This window comes from Thalassophryne amazonica, chromosome 13 (assembly GCF_902500255.1).
Source record: "Thalassophryne amazonica chromosome 13, fThaAma1.1, whole genome shotgun sequence".
In the NCBI taxonomy this organism is placed as follows: Eukaryota; Metazoa; Chordata; class Actinopteri; order Batrachoidiformes; family Batrachoididae; genus Thalassophryne; species Thalassophryne amazonica.
Window position 1 is genome coordinate 66,050,994 of NC_047115.1, and position 18,292 is coordinate 66,069,285.

Here is an 18,292-nt window from a genome sequence, read left to right on the forward strand (position 1 = left end):
TTAGAGAAAATACCAAAATAATAGTCACTTTTTTTAGACATGTAGCATCTGCCCCGTGGAAAACAGGACTTACTTGCTTAGGGAGAAACGTGGCTAGAATAAGGTCCGGAGCTCCGGATGCTCAATATTGGCCAAGCTTCACCAACAAAGTGCTTGGAATAGATGTATTTGTCCTTCTTGACATGTTTGTGGGAGAAATTTGGTCGACCACAACCATGACTTGAGTCCACCGCTTGTACTTCTCAGTGGTTTCAAAGATGGGATAAAGTTTACTCCTTCCATGTAATCCTTTGTGGGTATCTTGAATCACTCCGCGTCCGACACAGGATATGGCTACAGTGCTTTGTTGGCCACCGTTTTTGGCTTGAAGGGCTATTCCACAGAAAATAAAACGAAAAAGCCGACTTGGTCCTTTTCGACGGAGGGAAAGTTCAGTGCAGGCTTCGCGTCCTTAATGATGCAGAGCTAGCTAACATTAGCTGCCTGTTTGTAAACAGAGACAGAGGTGCGCACCAGGGGGAAGGGCGGCAGCGGCCACTTCTGCTCTGCCTGTCAAGAATTCTCAGAACCCGCTCATACCGTAGGAATGGCATAACGGAAAACTTTAGTGGTTTTGATACCGTGGCTTTTTCATACTGCGCTATACCGCGAAACCGGTTATCGGCCCATGTCTAGTAGCATGGGCCAAAGCTAACAGGCTAAGCTAACCTGGAGTGTACCAGGTAGACAACTGATGTTGCTTAAGCACTCAGTATGTTGAATTATTTAAACAAACAAATTTTAGGGACACGTAATTAAAATTAAAGAAAGACAGAAAAACCTTTTGTTAATTATTTGAGCGCATGGCATCGCAGGATGTGACGTCGCTGCTCCTCTTTGTCTGTGTATCTGCACATATACATCATGAGTACTGGACAATGTTTCAGACTTGTTCCAGTGGTGTCTGGGCTGCTGAGCTGATACATGGCAGGCGTACAGTGAGGACCAGCTCAGAACAGCGCTGCCGTATGGAGCCTGTCTGCCTGCTGGGCTGTTGATGGATCTCTCCCACACTGCAACATGAAGTGTGTGTATGTGTGTGTGCGCACGCCTGCATCTGTGCCAAGCGTGTGGTTGATGTGTGAGTGATGTATGTGTGAGTGTGCGGTGAGGGGAGGGGCCTGTCTGTCGGCAGTCCTGACATGTTCATTTGAATGAGTAATTATTGCCTGTTCTGATGCAGGGCCAAGACATGCCACTCTGTGCAGTTATGTGGAACTAGAAGAGAAATAAGTGTGTGTGCGTGCGTGCGTGTTTAACAACCAGAAATGTCATACATTAAGAGATGGAGGAACTATAGTTTGAATAAAATGTGAATATGAGTGGTTCTGTATTGTTCATGTGCTCAGGATGGGTCCTGTTGAAATAATGTCAACACTTTGCTTTCTGTCCTCTGTGTGTATGTTTTTGAAATTCCCCATTTCCATTGGTGTTTGCTCAAAAATAATTGTCTAACTATCGATAAATCTACCAATTATTATCCCCTGACATGGACTGGAAAAGAGAGATATTTGAATGACTAATGTTCATACTTCCTTTATGTTTGTTTGTTCTTTTGTCTGTGACCACATCCAGATTGTATAGTTATTCAGCTTCTTCATGAAAATGCAAATGCATTTTCTTAAAAAGAAGAAATGAAAGTTCAACTACATTTTTGCCAGAAGATACATGAGAGACACTGTTGTGGTGACTTTGGACCTGGGTCCCTGGTCACTGGACGCAAGTCAAAGAAATTAGCTGTGTTCAGTTGTTCACAGGATCTTCATATGGGTGTTCCAAAAAAGAAAAAAATCATACAGCTTAAGTCAGAGTCCAAGATAGCAAAGTCTTTAATGCTGGCAACAAGGAGAGCAAGTTCACAGTGCACACAGATTACACCAGAAGTGCTCTAGCCTACTGGTAACACCGGCGTGTGTCCACCTTTACATTTTGTATCACCAGTTATACAGCTTCATGATGAAGTGGTATAGAGGAGGATTTTCTTATAAAGAAGACCTAGGAGGTACATCTGAGATGCAAGCCTAGATTTGATCTGTTTTGGTGAAAGAATATCTTTCTCCGCTCTACTCCACTATAAAGCTAAGACTGGTGATGCAAAATGCACAATTTGCACTGTGCACAATTTCTCCAGTCACAGCTACATAGCTTTACTCGTAAAGCTATAACTTCTTCTGGGTTGTCTGGGTGTCTTTGTGGCTTTCCTCACTCTTCTCCTCCTTGCACAGTCACTCAGTTTTTGAGAACTGTCTACTCCATGCAGATTTACCATAGAGTGCCATACTGTTTGTATTTCTTCATAACTGATATAAAGTCCAAGACATATTCAGTGGCAGCTTTACCATCAGAGAGCCTCGTCCACAACTACCACAAAAGGTTCATTTGAGTAGTTTCTATCATTATGATTTAAACAGAATAAACAGTTGTGTTTGACAATAAACAGCTTCACCCAACCACTAACCATGAGTGGAAAAACGGTTTTTGTGTTATCATTCATATTCTCTGAAGGATGGCCGAAAAAAAAAAAAAATTCTGGCAGGGTATGTAAACTTTTGAGCACAACTGTGATATATATATATATATATATATATATATATATAGATATATAGATATATATATAGATATAGATATATATATAGATATATAGATATATATATAGGGTGTCCCAAAAAATATACAACATTTAAAACACTCAGTTTAACCCTTAAATGCTACAAACTTAATCACTTATGTTTCTTTTTTACTTACAGAGACCCTGAAGTTTATGTTGATGCCAAGCAAGACTCAGGAAAATGCCAAGATTAACCATACTACAGCGAACAAAAATTACTGAGTTTTGGCACCAGACCGTGAGTGTCAAACAGGTGCAGCGACTTTATGCTAGACTGACAAAATGCAGGGCCAATATTGACATTGGTATGAAAAACTTCAACCTTTCAGCTTTCTATCCAGCCATAAATTTATTTCCTAGACATATGCTTTGACCATTTTCTTTGCTGATAAAATGTTGCATATTTTTTTGGGACTCCCGAGATATATATATATATATATATATATATATATATATATATATATATATATATATATATATATATATATATATATATATATATATATATATATATATATATATATACACAGTGGTCCCTCGTTTATCGCGGGAGTTACATTCTAAAAATAGCCCGCGATAGGCGAAATCCGCGAAGTGGCCAGCGTTATTTTTTACAATTATTATACACATTTTAAAGCTGTAAAACCCCTCACTACACACTTTATACGCTTTTCTCAATCAGGCATGAACATTTTCTCACTTTTCTCTCATGTGTAAACACTCTCAAAGTTCAAACCTGAGTAGAAAAATAAGACCAACCTGTTTTCAGGCCCAAACATTTGTTTGAGAAATAAAAATAGAACGTTTTCCTATAAATAATTATGATGGCTTGTAGAACTAACGAATTTAATTTTAACGATCAACATATGAGGTTGGACACATAAGAAATTATTAATAGTGACTGACCAGTATTTCACAGTTCCTCTGATCGTGCCTCTTCATCCTGGCGCCGCTGCGCTGTCACGTCTTTTTCCACTGACTCACACCTCGCTGCAGGTGTCTTTTTCCGAGTGTAGAATACAGTTATGGGTAGTTGTTGGCGCGCTTTTTTCTTCTGGGTGAGAAGATTCTTATAAACAGACACGCAGAACACAATGCACGTGCTCTCCCTTCGCGGTGTCGCGACCGACTGCTTGATGAGGCCGCAGAGCACAATGCACTGTAAAAAAAAAAAAAGCATGCAAAATTGGACTAAAGAAATCAGCGAAACAGCGAGGCCGCGAAAGGTGAACCACGTTATAGCGAGGGACCACTGTATATATATATCAATGTTTTGAGCATGAAATGTTAAATCTTAATTGATGTTCCCCCTGTAATTTTTGCCTTCTGACTTCTTAATCTTTTCAGAAAAATTGAGTTAAACTTGAACGTGCTTAGTTTTAGCTTTGTGCAAATAAAACATTCATTAAGGATTATAAAATTCAAGAGGAACTGTAAAAAGACTTTCACTTTGCCATCATCCTCCCTTTTATGTATGTATCAATGTATATATGTACAGTGAGGCAAATAAGTATTTGATCCACTGTCGAGTTTGCAAGTTTCCCCACCTACAAAGGATGGAGAGGTCTGTAATTTTTGCCGTAGGTACACTTCAACTGAGTGACAGAATTAAAAAAAAAAATCTGAAAATCACAGTGTGATTTTTAAATAATTAATTTGCATTTTATAGCATGAAATAAGTATTTGATACAATAGAAAGATATTTGGTACAGAAACCTTTTGTTTGCAGTTACAGAGGTCAGACGTTTCCTGTCGTTCTTGACCAAATTTGCACACTGCAGCAGGGATTTTGGTCCACTTCTCCATACAGATCTTTTCCAGATCTTTCAGGTTTGGAGTTTCAGCTCCCGCCAAAGATTTTCTATTGAGTTCAGGTCTGGAGACTGGCCAGGCCACTCCAGGACCTTAAAATGCTTCTTATGGAGCCACTCCTTAGTTGCCCTGGCTGTGTGTTTCGGGTCAATGTCATGCTGGAAGACCCAGCCATGACCCTTCTTAATTGCACATTCTGAGGAGGTTGTTTACCAAAATCTTGCGATACATGACCCCATTCATGCCCCCTTCAATACGGTGCAGACGTCCTGTCCCCTTTGCAGAAGAGCACCCCCCAAAAATGATGTTTCCACCCCCATGCTTGATGGTTGGGACAGTGTATTTGGGATTGTTCTAATCCTCCAAACACGGCGAGTGGAGTTGATGCCAAAAAGCTCTATTTTGGTCTCATCTGACTAAATGACCTTCTCCCATGCCTTCTCTGGATCATCCAGATGGTCATTGGTGAATTTCAAATGGACCTGGACATGTGCTGGCTTGAGCAGGGGGACCTTGCTGCCCTGCAGTGTTTTTTGCATTTTGACCCATCTACTGGATGGCAGTGTGAATGGTGCCTGGCTATATCACACGGTTGTTGAGCTGAATCACAACTTGAGAAACAGAATTTTCAGTTTTGCAGATGCCTTTTTTTTTTCAAATGAAAAAAATTACATATTTTACAAATACACATTTATTTGTAAAAACCAACACATATGCTACAGTAACTTGTGTATTGGTTTTTACATACAATAAATCAACCAATCAGTGATGAGTGGAGGCTCAGTTTACCCATAATACATTTTGGCATCTGTGTGTGTTGATGTTCAAACATTCAGAATTAGTGCATGTGATGTTTTTTTCTGCCTTGTCACACATTTATAATAGAGGAGGTCTTCAACTGGTTGAGAATGATGCTGCCAGAGGTCCAGAGAGAACCAGGATCGAGACATTTGACTATTTTACCCTGATCTTGGCCTTACTTCATTGGCTCCCTGTTCATGTGAGATCCAATTTTAAGATTTTATTGTTAAAATAAAATTTTAAGTGGACTGTCACTCTCCTACTTAGTAGATCTAGTAAAACCTTCTTTGCTGGCCCATGCTCTTCGCTCTGAGTGCAGGATTGTTGTGTGTGCTTCAAGGAAAGAAGAAGATTGTGAGTAAAGGGTTTTTTTTTCTTACTGTGAGCCTTTTTTATGGAATACTTGCCACTTGGACAAGAGTGTCTTAGCAAGTTTGGGCATGTCTATGAATTCTTCTATTGCCAGGGTGGATTGATTGTGCATCATTAATGTGTTTAAAAAATAAGAATTGGGTGCAGACATTTGAATTTCGTTTGGATCTTCTTTAATCCACACAAGGTCAAAATTATATATACATGTTCAGAATAAGTGATACTGAAGGTTCTACAATGTCTATTAACATGACAAGGCCTATTCACTCCTCGTTGGTGATCGTTATTGACTACAACCGGTAGTTTGTCTTTACCAGTATAAAAAGATGTGTTTGACAGGACTCATTGGACTGGCCAATACTCAGAAAAATTAAAGTCCAAGGTACTCATTGAAGATCTACAAACACAGTCCTGATCTGATTGAATCCAATCAAAATCAGCCCGATAAAGGCATTTTTTGATAGGAGGGCTATCTGTTAAGCTGTATTTCTCTTGGTCCTCTCCCCCCTCTTACAGTGTCTTAAATGCACCATTTTCACTGTAAGAACGCTGCAGAGCTAGTCCCAGAGAGTGTGGAAACAAGTGTTCTTTTTTGGTTTTGTGGTGACCAAAATGCTTCTTCTTTCTTATTTTTAGCCATTGCCATTCAGAAGATTTTACCATATTATATACGGGTCCATTTCATCTACTGATTTAACCTGTTCATATACTCACCCATCTACAATCGCTTACTGCAATTAAGGGTCACGAGGGGCTGGAGCCTATCCCACCAGTCATAGGGCATGAGGCAGGGTACACCCTGGACAGGACGCCAGTCTGTTGCAGGGCCACATATAGACAAACAAACACAGTCACACCCACATGCACACCTATGGACAATTTAAAGTTGCCAATCCACCTAACTTGCATGTCTTTGGATGTGTGACGAAGCCGGTGGACCCGGAGGGAACCCACACAAACATGGGGACAATGTGCAAACTCCACACAGAAGGTCCACTGGTGGGAATTGATCCCATGACCTAAATTTAAATTTTTAATTTATTAAGTTATATTGTGCCATTTGCGATGTAGCCTCAAGGCACTCCACACTTGAAAAACAGAACAAAATTAATTAAAAGATTAAAAATCGCAATAAAAGAATAAAAACATAAGAATAAAAACACACAATAGCATAAAATACTAATGATAAAACAGGGAAAAAAGATGGGTCTTTAATCTAGAGTTAAAAACCTCCACAGAGCCCAACTGCCGTTTCTGCGCCAAGAGATCATTCCACAGAGCCGGGGCACGATAAGAAAAGGCTCTGTGACCCGCAGACGTTTTATTCACCCTAGGAACACACAGCAGTCCTGCACCCTGCGAACGCAAAGCCCGGGCCGGCATGTAGGGCTCAACCAGGTCAGTCAGGTAGGGAAGTGCCAGTCCGTGAAGAATTTTTATAGGCCAGTAACGGCACCTTAAAATCTGATCTCAGAGAGACAGCAAGCCAATGAAGGGATGCCAGAATGGGTGTAATGTGGTCAAACCTTCTGCTTCGTGTCAAAAGTCTGGCAGCAGCATTTTGAACCAATTCAAGACCCCTAATGCTGGGCTGCGGTAAACCCGAAAATAAAGCATTTCACTAGTCCAATCTAGAAGAGACAAACGCATGAATCAGGGTCTCAGCATCAGCCATAGACAGGATGGGACAAATCTTCGCTATATTTCGCAGATGGAAGAAAGCAGTCCTCGTAATGTCTCTAATGTGGAGGTCAACGGACAACGTAGGATCAAAAATTACCCCAAGGTTCCTCACTTTTTCCATATGATGTATAACACATGAACCTAAACTAAGCGCTAACTGGTCAAATTGATGCTGATGTCTCGCTGGACCAAGAACCATCATTTCAGTCTTATCAAAGCTTAAAAGTAGGAAGTTACTAGACATCCAGTTTCTCACTGCTGCAAGGCAGTCTTCTAAAGATTTTTATGTGAGTGAGAATACCAGCAGTTACGGCATGTACAATTGAGTATCATCAGCATAACAATGAAAGTCAATCCCAAAACGCCACAGTATATGCCCAAGGGGTGCTACACAAAGGGAGAAAAGCAGGGGGCCTAAAATGAATCCCTGTGGAACCCCGAATTTCATGCCACTATGGTTAGAAGTAGTGTCATTATACAAAACACAGTGAGAACGACTGGTCAGGTATGACGTCAACCACGTAAGGGCATTTCCAGTAATCTCAAAATGATTTTCCAGCCTATCGAGTAAAATATGATGATCCACTGTATCAAACGCAACACTAACAGCAGACCTAACAGCACCAGAACCATTGTGGTATCAGAGTCCATTGCTTGCACAAGGTCATTCACTACTTTGGTGAGCGCTGTCTCTGTGGAGTGATATTTTCTAAAAACAGACTGCAGTGACTCACCTTCTTGCTGTGAGGCACCCGTGCTAACCACTGTGACACCGTGCAGCCACTGTTCATACAGTATTTCCTAAATTTAGAAAGCTGTCGCAAACATTGACAATTTTGATTGTCAGACTTGATGTATGCTTCTTGCTTCATTAATTTTCACATGTAACAGCATATTTTGTTCCATCCCCATGGTTTTTGAGTATGCCAGTTATAACTTTGGCAGCCAGATTCCATGTTATTTTCTGACCTGTGGTCTGTTCTGTAAAACAAAGTGATTCTGTGTCGTGTTCACTGTTGGGACTGTATGAACCCGATGATAATTAATTTCTGTGAAAGCCCTCTCCACAGAGCTACCTTCGTGTGTTCTATGGTACTGCCACTCTTGCAGATGTCATGCTTTGGCATCTCATACAAGATTATGCTTCTTTCTAGACCGTAGAGTGCAAAATGTCCAATGCAACACCAATGTGATATTTATGGCCACTGCAAGTTCATGTATTTTCCAAAGAAATGTTGCATTCAGTTTTCATATTTATAGACTTAAAGTGTCTTGTAGGAGCAGCAAAGTCAGTCGGTTTCACAAACCAGCGGCTGGCAGACTGATTTGATCTTTGTGACATTCTCTGGTTTGTGCACCAGTCACAGTAGGAGGATTGAAGTTACCTCATACCTGCCAGAGGTGAATATGGCAGTGTTACTGGGGGGTGCAGGAACATGGTGCCTGGGGGCATGATGTTGGTCATTTGTGATACTTGTGCAGTCACGTCAACTTGACATCCTGGAAATACTGGACACTTTGACATGGAATTCTCATGCTATCTGCCACTGTGATATCCCACCACCGAGCATGACAGACATCTCTTTTGTTCAGGCCATCATAAGGACTTGTAATGATATAAACAAATATTTAATATCTTGGAAATTTATTCAGCAATTTTTAGAAGGATCTGCGAGAGAGCAATACACACATCTGAGTGAGTCAGGATGTACTCTTTGTAAAATCTACTCTAAGAAGTACTTTTTTGGCACCAAAAACAAAAGCATTTTCATTTCATTTTCATTTTCAAACAAAAGCATTTTCATCTTATTTCTCACTATACAAAAAGCAATGCATTGTATTCCTACACCAATATATTCCTATATTTTGTACTTAGGTTCAGCTCAGTATTCAGTACCTGATTATGTTGGTTTGACAGTTTAAACATATTTAAAATTATAAATGTTCCATAACTCCAAATTGCTTTTCATGGGAATGAAATAAGAGCTCATTCATTTTAAGAATCCAAAGCATCTGTGTAAGATTTTTTTTTTTAAGCAGTGAAGTTGAATTGTTTTGTTATGTCATATAAAGTGTATTGTTTGCTTTAAAAATCCAGGCTGAGGTCACAGAGTTGAAGAGGACTGATTGAGATGGTTGAGGAGCAAATCTACGCTAAGATTGTTTTCGTGCTGCTGTCCCATCTTACTTACATTCTTTACTCACTTGCAGCAGGAATTAAATTACCAGCTCTTCACTTGCAGCAGGAATTAAATTACCAGCTCTTCTTTTTTGCTGGACTGGGCTGAGCACAGTTATCCTGAGCAGGAACCAAACCATAATCATGCCACTGGCATTAATTGGGCTGTAATTGCTGCGGCTCTCAGCACCTGGACAATGCTTAATTGTGTGCACTGTGCTGGCACAATGACCCATAATTTTTGGTTCATCTTTTCCCTTAATTTTTTTCCCTCTCATTCCATCTGTACTGCTCTCCTTCACCTTCATTAGCTTCTCTTTCTCTTCTCTCTGTGTATGAGCTTCAAGTTTCAGTTTTTTGCCTTCTGGTCAGTTCAGCTGCTGCAGCACCAACCGCCTACTTTAAATGGGGATCACAAAGGAACCGTAATGGGCACGTGTTGCTGTGATATTTCGGCACCTCGTGAAAGTAATGAATTTAAAGAAAATCTAACATTCAGCTACATCTTAGTACGCTTCCTCCCACATCCAAAGACATGCAGGTTAGGTGGACTGGAAACTAAATTGTCTGTAGGTGTGCGTGCAGGTGTGAATGTGTTTGTTTGTCTATATGTGGCCCCGCGACAGACTGGCGTCCTGTCTAGGGTGTACCCTGCCTCACACCCTATGACTGCTGGGATAGGCTCCAGCCCCCCGTGACTCTTAATTGGAGTAAGCGGTTGAAGATGAGTGAGTGGACTTCGTGCCCTAATGTCAAATCAATGTCTTTTGAATGACAAGTAACTGTCAATTACATTCTGCTTCTTGACTTCTTTTCTTGTCAGGAAAAATAGTGAAATCTGGAGTGTTTGCAGCTTGTTACAAATGAAAATTTGCAGGATTTTTTTTTAATCATCATTGTCCATTGAATGTAACAGATTATGTGGCTCAATGGGATAGTGATTTGGGATACCAACATCACTCACTCACTCATCTTCAACTGCTTACTCCAGTTAAGGGTCGTGGGAGGCTGGAGCCTATCCAGCAGTCATAGGGCATGAGGCGGGGGACACGCTGGACAGGACACCAGTCTGTCGCAGGGCCATGTATAGACAAACACATTAACACCTGCACACACACCTACAGACAATTTAAAGTTTCCAGTCCACCGAACCTGCATATCTTTGGAAGTGGGAGGAAGCCGGAGCACCCAGACTCAACCCATGCAAACACGGGGAGAACATGCAAATTCCACACAGAAAGGCCACAGGTGAGAATTGAACCCATGATCCTCTTGCTGTGAGGCAACAGTGCTAACCACTAAGTCACTGTGCTACCCGGCAACCAACATGTGGACCTCTAATCCAGTCAAGCAACCTTTTTCTGTTTTTAGACAATTCACTTTGTCTGCATTTTCTCAATCCTCGCAGGTGTAACTGGGTACCTGCCTTGGCCTTCATCATACTGATGTCACATCAAGAGTAAAGATCAATTTTTGAAGACGTTTTAAAGACACTTTTCACATACTACCCGGACTACTGCCGCTGCTGCTGCTACTACTACCAATAATGATAAAACAATGACTTTATATTTAACAACTAAAACAGTCAGTCAGTATTACACTGAGCTTCCTAGTTTTACTCCTACAATTCCATGCTAAGTGAAATTGAGGAGCAATACAAAAAATTGATTTACTTAACTTTGAAAAATAAAATGTAAAGGAGTAGCTTCTATTAACTGTGATTCCCCCCCCCCCCCCCCCCCCCTTAAAGCATTGGCACAGAGCTGTTAACTTGTCAAGCATGCACAATGGATTCTGTGCAAGTGCAATATCTAGGAAAATACAGTCATCAGATTGGGACTTTGTAGCAACACATACTCTATGTGTCTACCTGTCTACATGTCTATGTACCTACCTACTTACATACATACAACTGGTAGTTTCTCAAGTACCTGTTGTAGATAGTTGTCATATACAACCTCAATTCCAATGAAGTTGAGAAGTTGTGTAAAATGTAAATAAAAACAGAATACAATGACTTGCAAATCCTCTTCAACCTATATTCAATTGAATACACCACAAAGACAAGATATTTAATGTTCAAACTGATAAACTTTATTGTTTTTGTGCAAATATTTGTTTATTTTGAAATGGATGCCTGCAACACATTTCAAAAAAGCTGGGACAGTGGTATGTTTACCACTGTGTTACATCACCTTTCCTTCTAACAACACTCAATAAGCGTTTGGGAACTGAGGACACTAGTTGTTGAAGCTTTGTAAATGGAATTCTTTCCCATTCTTGCTCGATGTACCACTTCAGTTGTTCAACAGTCCGGGGTCTCTGTTGTCGTATTTTGCGCTTCATAATGCGCCACACATTTTCAGTGTGCGACAGGTCTGGACTGCAGGCAGGCCAGTCTAGTGCCTGCACTCTTTTATTATGAAAGCCACGCTGTTGTAACACGTGCAGAATGTGGCTTGGCTTTGTCTTGCTGAAATAAGCAAGGACATCCCTGAAAAAGACGATGCTTGGATGGCAGCATGTGTTGCTCCAAAACCTGGATGTACCTTTCAGCATTGATGGTGCCATCACAGATGTGTAAGTTGCCCATGCCATGGGCACTAACACACCCCCATACCCTCACAGTTGCTGGCTTTTGAACATTACGCTGGTAACAATCTGGATGGTCTTTTTCCTCTTTTGTCCTGAGGACACGACGTCCATGATTTCCAAAAACAATTTGAAATGTGGACACATCAGACCACAGCACACGTTTCCACTTTGCATCTGAATTGTGAACGAATTGTGTTAACTGACAATGGTTTTCTGAAGTGTTCCTGAGCCCAAGCAGTAAGATCCTTTACACAATGATGTCGGTTTTGAATGCAGTGCCACCTGAGGGATCGAAGTCTTGGTTTTCGGCCTTGCCGCTTATGTGTAGAAAGTTCTCCAGATTCTCTGAATCTTCTGATTATATTATGGATTGTAGATGATGGAATCCCTAAATTCCTTGCAATTGAACATTGAGAAACATTGTTCTTAAGCTGTTAGACTATTTTTTCACGCAGTTGTTCACAAAGTGGTGATCCTTGCTCCATCTTTGCTTGTGAATGGCTGAGCCTTTTGGGGATGCTTTATACCCAATCATGATACTCACAATTAGTGTCCTCAGTTCCCAAACGCTTATTGAGTGTTGTTAGAAGGAAAGGTGATGTAACACAGGGGTAAACATACCACTGTCCCAACTTTTTTGAAATGTGTTGCAGGCATCCATTTCAAAATGAGCAAATATTTGCACAAAAACAATAAGGCTTATCAGTTTGAACATTAAATATCTTGTCTTTATGGTGTAAGTAATTGAATATAGGTTGAAGAGTATTTGCGAATCATTGTATTCTGTTTTAATTTACATTTTACACAACGTCCCAACTTCATTGGAATTGGGGTTGTGTGTGTGTGTATATATATATATATATATATATATATATATATTAGTTAAATTCATTTACTTCCCATGTGACAAGTGTGTGTGACCTGGAGCTTGCTTGGAGCTAAGCATGGAGCCCTGCATGTTTAAAAAAAAAAAAAATGCTGCAGATTGACCGGTGTGACGTTTTTGTTTTGTTTTTTTTTCCTTTTTTAAATGTATTTATTTATTTATTTATTTTGCTCTTCATGACAGGTTTTAAAAAGAGATGTGACTAATACTCTGATATGACATATAATCTACTTAATATGGTAATCATAAAATAACAGGATGAGTCAAGAATTATTACTGGTAGTTGCTTTGTCCCACTTTCACAGTAATTTCAAGTAATTTAAATTGTCACAAACAAATTATAGACTAATAATCAGTTGTTTTTAGAAAGTAATCATGACTGATCATTGAAAACATTAATTTTGGCGGCCTTACTATTTCCTAATTTCACTGTCAGATGTCTCATACTTTTTCTATGCATATGGAAGTTCTATGCATATCCAAATGCAACAACCATTCAAGCATTATTTATTAATTTCTTCTATGGTAACTCCAGCAATAAATGTCAGCTTACAATGTGAAGTAGCAGACTTGAAAAGAGATTGATATTTTCATATTGATTGGGTCCTTCATTAACATCAAGGTTAAAGTTAAATACTGGTGCTTGTTACACTAAAATGTGGTTTTATATTTCAGTGTATGTGTCACAGTGTATTGCGTTCACTCTATCGTACTGTTGTGACAAAAAGAGAGCCGAGCCAAAAGGCCAGTCTTTGTTCCTATGGTCACGAGGGTTGGGTCATGACTGAAAGAACTAAATCGCAGGTACAAGTGGCCGAAATGGGCTTCCTTAGGAGGGTGGCTGATGTTTCCCTTAGAGATAAGGTGAGAAGCTCAGTCATTCGTGAGGAGCTCGGAGTAGAGCTGCTGCTCCTTCGCGTTGAAAGGAGCCAGCTGAGGTGGCTTGGGCATCTGGCAAGGATGCCTCCTGGGCACCTCCCTAGGGAGGTGTTCTCGGCATGTCCAGCTCAGGAGGAGACCCCAGAGAAGACCCAGAACTAGCTGGAAAGATTATATATCCCCACTGGCCTAGGTATCCCCCAGTCATATAGGTGGCTAATGTGGACCAGGTTTGGGGTCCCCTGCTGGAGCTGTTGCCCCCACGACCTGATCCCGCATAAGCGGTTGAAGATGAGTGAGTGTGTCACTGAAGTAACACTGGAGATAACTAGTAGCAAGTTTTGCTAAAAGATAAAAGGTGCAGTTTGGTCTTTGGTGGGTGAGAATGTTTTCATAGTAGAAAACGTGTGGAATATTCCACATGCCGTTTAGTAACTGTGCTTTTTCTGCTTTGGTTTGGTAGAGTACACTGGAACACCTCCACAAACAGTTCCTGGCTATTTTAGAGTCTCTGACAGAGTTCTGGGACATCTTGGATGAAATTGACAGCAATACCTGGATTCTGGAGCCAGAAAAACCGAACCGGTCGGACACGATGAGGCGGATTGCCATTGGTACGAACACAACATGGTTTTTCCAGCTCGCATCAGCAACGTCTCAAATGTGTTGATAATTGATTGAGCTTAAATATCTTACCTCAGTAATAATCATTCTATATGTTAAAACAAGTTGGATAATGATGATGCAAACACCATCTTCCTGCTTGTGTGTTCAGGGAACAACGTATCCATCAAAGTGGAAGTGGATCCCAGGCATCCTAAAATGCTACCAGAGTGCTGCCTACTTGGAGCTGACCATGGTGGGTAACAGCTGAGAGATATCTCAGTACTTCAGAGTACTACTTATTTGCACTTCCTGTACTAGCATGCCGGTACTACAGTGTACTGGATCCTTTACTTATTATACTATATTTGTCAGGTACACACGAGTTATTTTGTAGAAATTGCTACTTGTAGCAATTTTAGTAAGTTGTAAATTTGCAGTTGAAAAGTGTGTGCACTCTTATGGACGTCAATGTTTCGACAGTAGTCTGTCGGTTGTCACGGTACAACCTGTCAGCCGAAAAATCAACCCTGTACAAATGTAGCTCCTGCACCGTTCCTCAGATCACATCAGTAAGGTGCCATCAGGCGGAAAAGGAAAAAGCGACTTCAGCTAGCCTGGGTGGATTGTTGTTGTTGTCTTGTCAGAGGACTTTGTTCCAGAATGGCACGTTTTCAGTCTCGCTGCGCCAACACAGGAGCCAGCCGGCGGAATTCCACGCCATCTATTTAAGCTGCCGTCAGTTGTCGGCCATTGTTTTCTGTAAACCCAAGGTCATGCAACTCCTAGCCTGTTGCCTAGCAATACAACTCAAAAGATATTAAACACACACTTCAGCCACCACGACGGGGAGGCAGGCAGTGACCCTCAAATAGGAGGGTTGTGCAAAAATATTGCTTTTTGCATGCTGGAATAACAAATAGCGAAAGTGATGAGTGCTGCACAGAGGCTGAGCTTCCCTGTGGAAAGAAAGAAGTAATGACGGCTCACATCTGACAGTGAGGACGCTCCTGTCTGTGGCGAACCGCGATGCTGTCAAAAAAAAAAAAAAAAAAGGTTGGGGGGGGGGGGAGCTTTTTCTGAATGCTACGACAATAATGTATCTGGAGAGTTGACAAAGGCTTGAAATCAAGTTGAAGATCTGAAAAGAACTGCTTTTAAATGTGTGTTTTTTTTTTAATGCAGTGGTGATGCCGCTGAGGAACAAACTCAACACCAACATGCACTTGTGGTGAGAGATGTTGCTTGTCTTCATTGGTCACGCTTTTACCTGAGCTATTATTCATCACTACACAAGTATAACCACCAGAGTCCAACCATGAATACTGCCTGATTAGCACATTTAAAAAAAAAAAAAAAAACCTCTTTACTTTTCAGTTTAGGTTTTTAAATTTTCACACGGTGCTGCTCTCTACAACTGTTCAGTTGGAAAGAGCCAAAAAAAAAAAAAAAGCTCCTTATTTATTTATTTTTTTATAGCAATGATGAAAATCTCCTAATCATGCCCCAGTGTCTTTGCAGGCTCATTTGCATGTGGTTAATTAGTGTGTGAAGGAACTGTCTGTGGTCTGCTGGCAGGAACCCAGACGCCAGCGTCTTGCACAACCTCCGGGATGTTTTGGAGATTGAATTCCCGTCACCTGCCACCCACGAAAAATCTGTATGTCACACAGTTGCCCTCTTTCCATTTCAAACGTTTCCTCCCATCACGATTACCTCAAGGAGCTGTGTTTGTCTGCATGGATGCGCCTGTATGCATGGCTGTTTGTGCTTTAAGCTATAAGGGGGCGGACATAGACTTTTTTTTTCTCCTCCATTTCCATTTTTGTTCTTTCCATGTTTTGTTTTTCCAAGAGGTGGGCATGAATTCTCCTTTAATTGGGTTGTTTACAGATGAGATCATGAGAATAACAAAGATGGCAGAATTCTCTGGACTACTGAATCACTTTAATCATGCAAAACCATTCATCTTTTTTTTTTTTTTTTTGTCATTCTTTCCCCTCCCCTCTCTGCGGATGGGTTGAAAGGGCGTCGTGTTTATCCGCTGTCGCCACAGTGATTAATGCATCCGCTTCATTAACATTCAGAGGAGTGCAAAAAAGTTGAGTTGACCAGATGTTGATTTTTTTTTTTTTTTACCTGCCATCCTCTCTTAATGGATAGCTCCAGAAAAACAGGAGGCTCTCATTACGCTGAAATACAAACAAAAGCACAACGTGTGAGAGTGTGACGGTGGGATTAGAAAGAGAGAAGGAGCTTATTGAGGTGAGGTCTCAAACAGCAGCAAAGTCTCACCTACTATAAAGTTGTGTAGTGTTTAGCAGGGTGAGCACACGATTCCAGACGCCCCGTCTCATTCCTCATCTGTCATCATAGATTCTGAAATCATCCTGAATAACTGCACATTTTCCTTCTGTGTGCACATGCAGAGCTTCAGCAATGAGTGTGGGATCTGTTACTCATATCGCCTTGAAGCTGCAATCCCTGATCAGGTGTGCAATGACCCTCGCTGTGGTCAGCCCTTCCACCAGGCCTGTCTCTATGAGGTATGGTTGTACGTCTTTAAGCCTAAAGGTATAGAACGACATGCAGCCTGAACTGGTACCAAAATGACTTGACACATAGCAATTCTAAGATTGCTGGCTGCTGAATATTTCCGAAATTTACCTCCAGTGAATTTTACAATAGCACTTATTGTGGACTCCATGTGCTCGTTGCTGCATACAAAAAAAAAGAAAAAAAAAATCACTTCCAATCCAATCCACTTTATTTATAAAGCACATTTAAACAGACCCGAGTCTCCAAAGTGCTGCACAACAAAAGCATAGACACAGAAATTAGCAATAATAACAATAAAACAGATAAGATAAAATAATACATAAATAGATAAAACCATGATAAAAAATAAATTTCAATAAAATAAAAATAAAATAAGACACAAGGACCGTACAACTCACGCGGTGTTAAAAGCCAAGGAATAAAAATGGGCCTTAAGACGGGACTTAAAACACTCCACAGTGGGAGCAGATCGGACATGTAGGGGCAGAGCGTTCCAGAGTCTGGGACTGACCATGGAGAAGGCTCTGTCCCCTCGAGTTTTAAGTCTGTTCCTAGGCACCATGAGCTGGGACTGGCCCTCGGACCTCAGAGCTTGTGCTGGAGTGTAGACCTGGAGGCAGTTGATGATATATTGTGGGGCCAGTCCATTCAGAGCTTTAAAAACAAACAAAAGTATCTTAAAATCAATTCTGAAACGTACAGGGAGCCAGTGCAGAGAAGCCAAAATTGGGGTAATATGCTCACGCTTTCTGGCCCCTGTTAAAAGTTGAGCCGCTAAATTTCGCTGCACTCATTATACAGTAGTGTTCAGAATAATAGTAGTGCTATGTGACTAAAAGATTAATCCAGGTTTTGAGTAAATTTCTTATTGTTACATGGGAAACAAGGTACCAGTAGATTCAGTAGATTCTCACAAATCCAACAAGACCAAGCATTCATGATATGCACACTCTTAAGGTTATGAAATTGGGCTATTAGTTAAAAAAAGTAGAAAAGGGGGTGTTCACAGTAATAGTAGCATCTATTGTTGATGCTACAAACTCAAAACTATTATGTTCAAACTGCTTTTTAGCAATCCTGTGAATCACTAAACTAGTATTTAGTTGTGTAACCACAGTTTTTCACGATTTCTTCACATCTGCAAGGCATTACTTTTGTTGGTTGGAACCAAGATTTTGCTCATTTACTAGTGTGCTTGGGGTCACTGTCTTGTTGAAACACCCATTTCAAGGGCATGTCCTCTTCAGCATAAGGCAACATGACTTCTTCAAGTATT

At 40.7% G+C, this 18,292-nt stretch overlaps 1 protein-coding gene across 3 annotated transcripts in view; it reads left to right on the plus strand.

Annotated features, from left to right (window-relative positions):
• The window catches only part of fancl (FA complementation group L), a 71,344-nt gene that overhangs the window by 47,134 nt on the left and 5,918 nt on the right, over window positions 1-18,292 (plus strand). For all 3 annotated transcript variants that reach the window (XM_034184324.1, XM_034184323.1, XM_034184322.1), the window contains exons 8-12: window positions 14,318-14,468; window positions 14,630-14,713; window positions 15,643-15,688; window positions 16,036-16,117; window positions 16,887-17,003. In XM_034184324.1, the coding sequence (XP_034040215.1) occupies window positions 14,318-14,468; window positions 14,630-14,713; window positions 15,643-15,688; window positions 16,036-16,117; window positions 16,887-17,003 (480 nt within the window). The remainder of the gene's footprint in view (window positions 1-14,317; window positions 14,469-14,629; window positions 14,714-15,642; window positions 15,689-16,035; window positions 16,118-16,886; window positions 17,004-18,292) is intronic.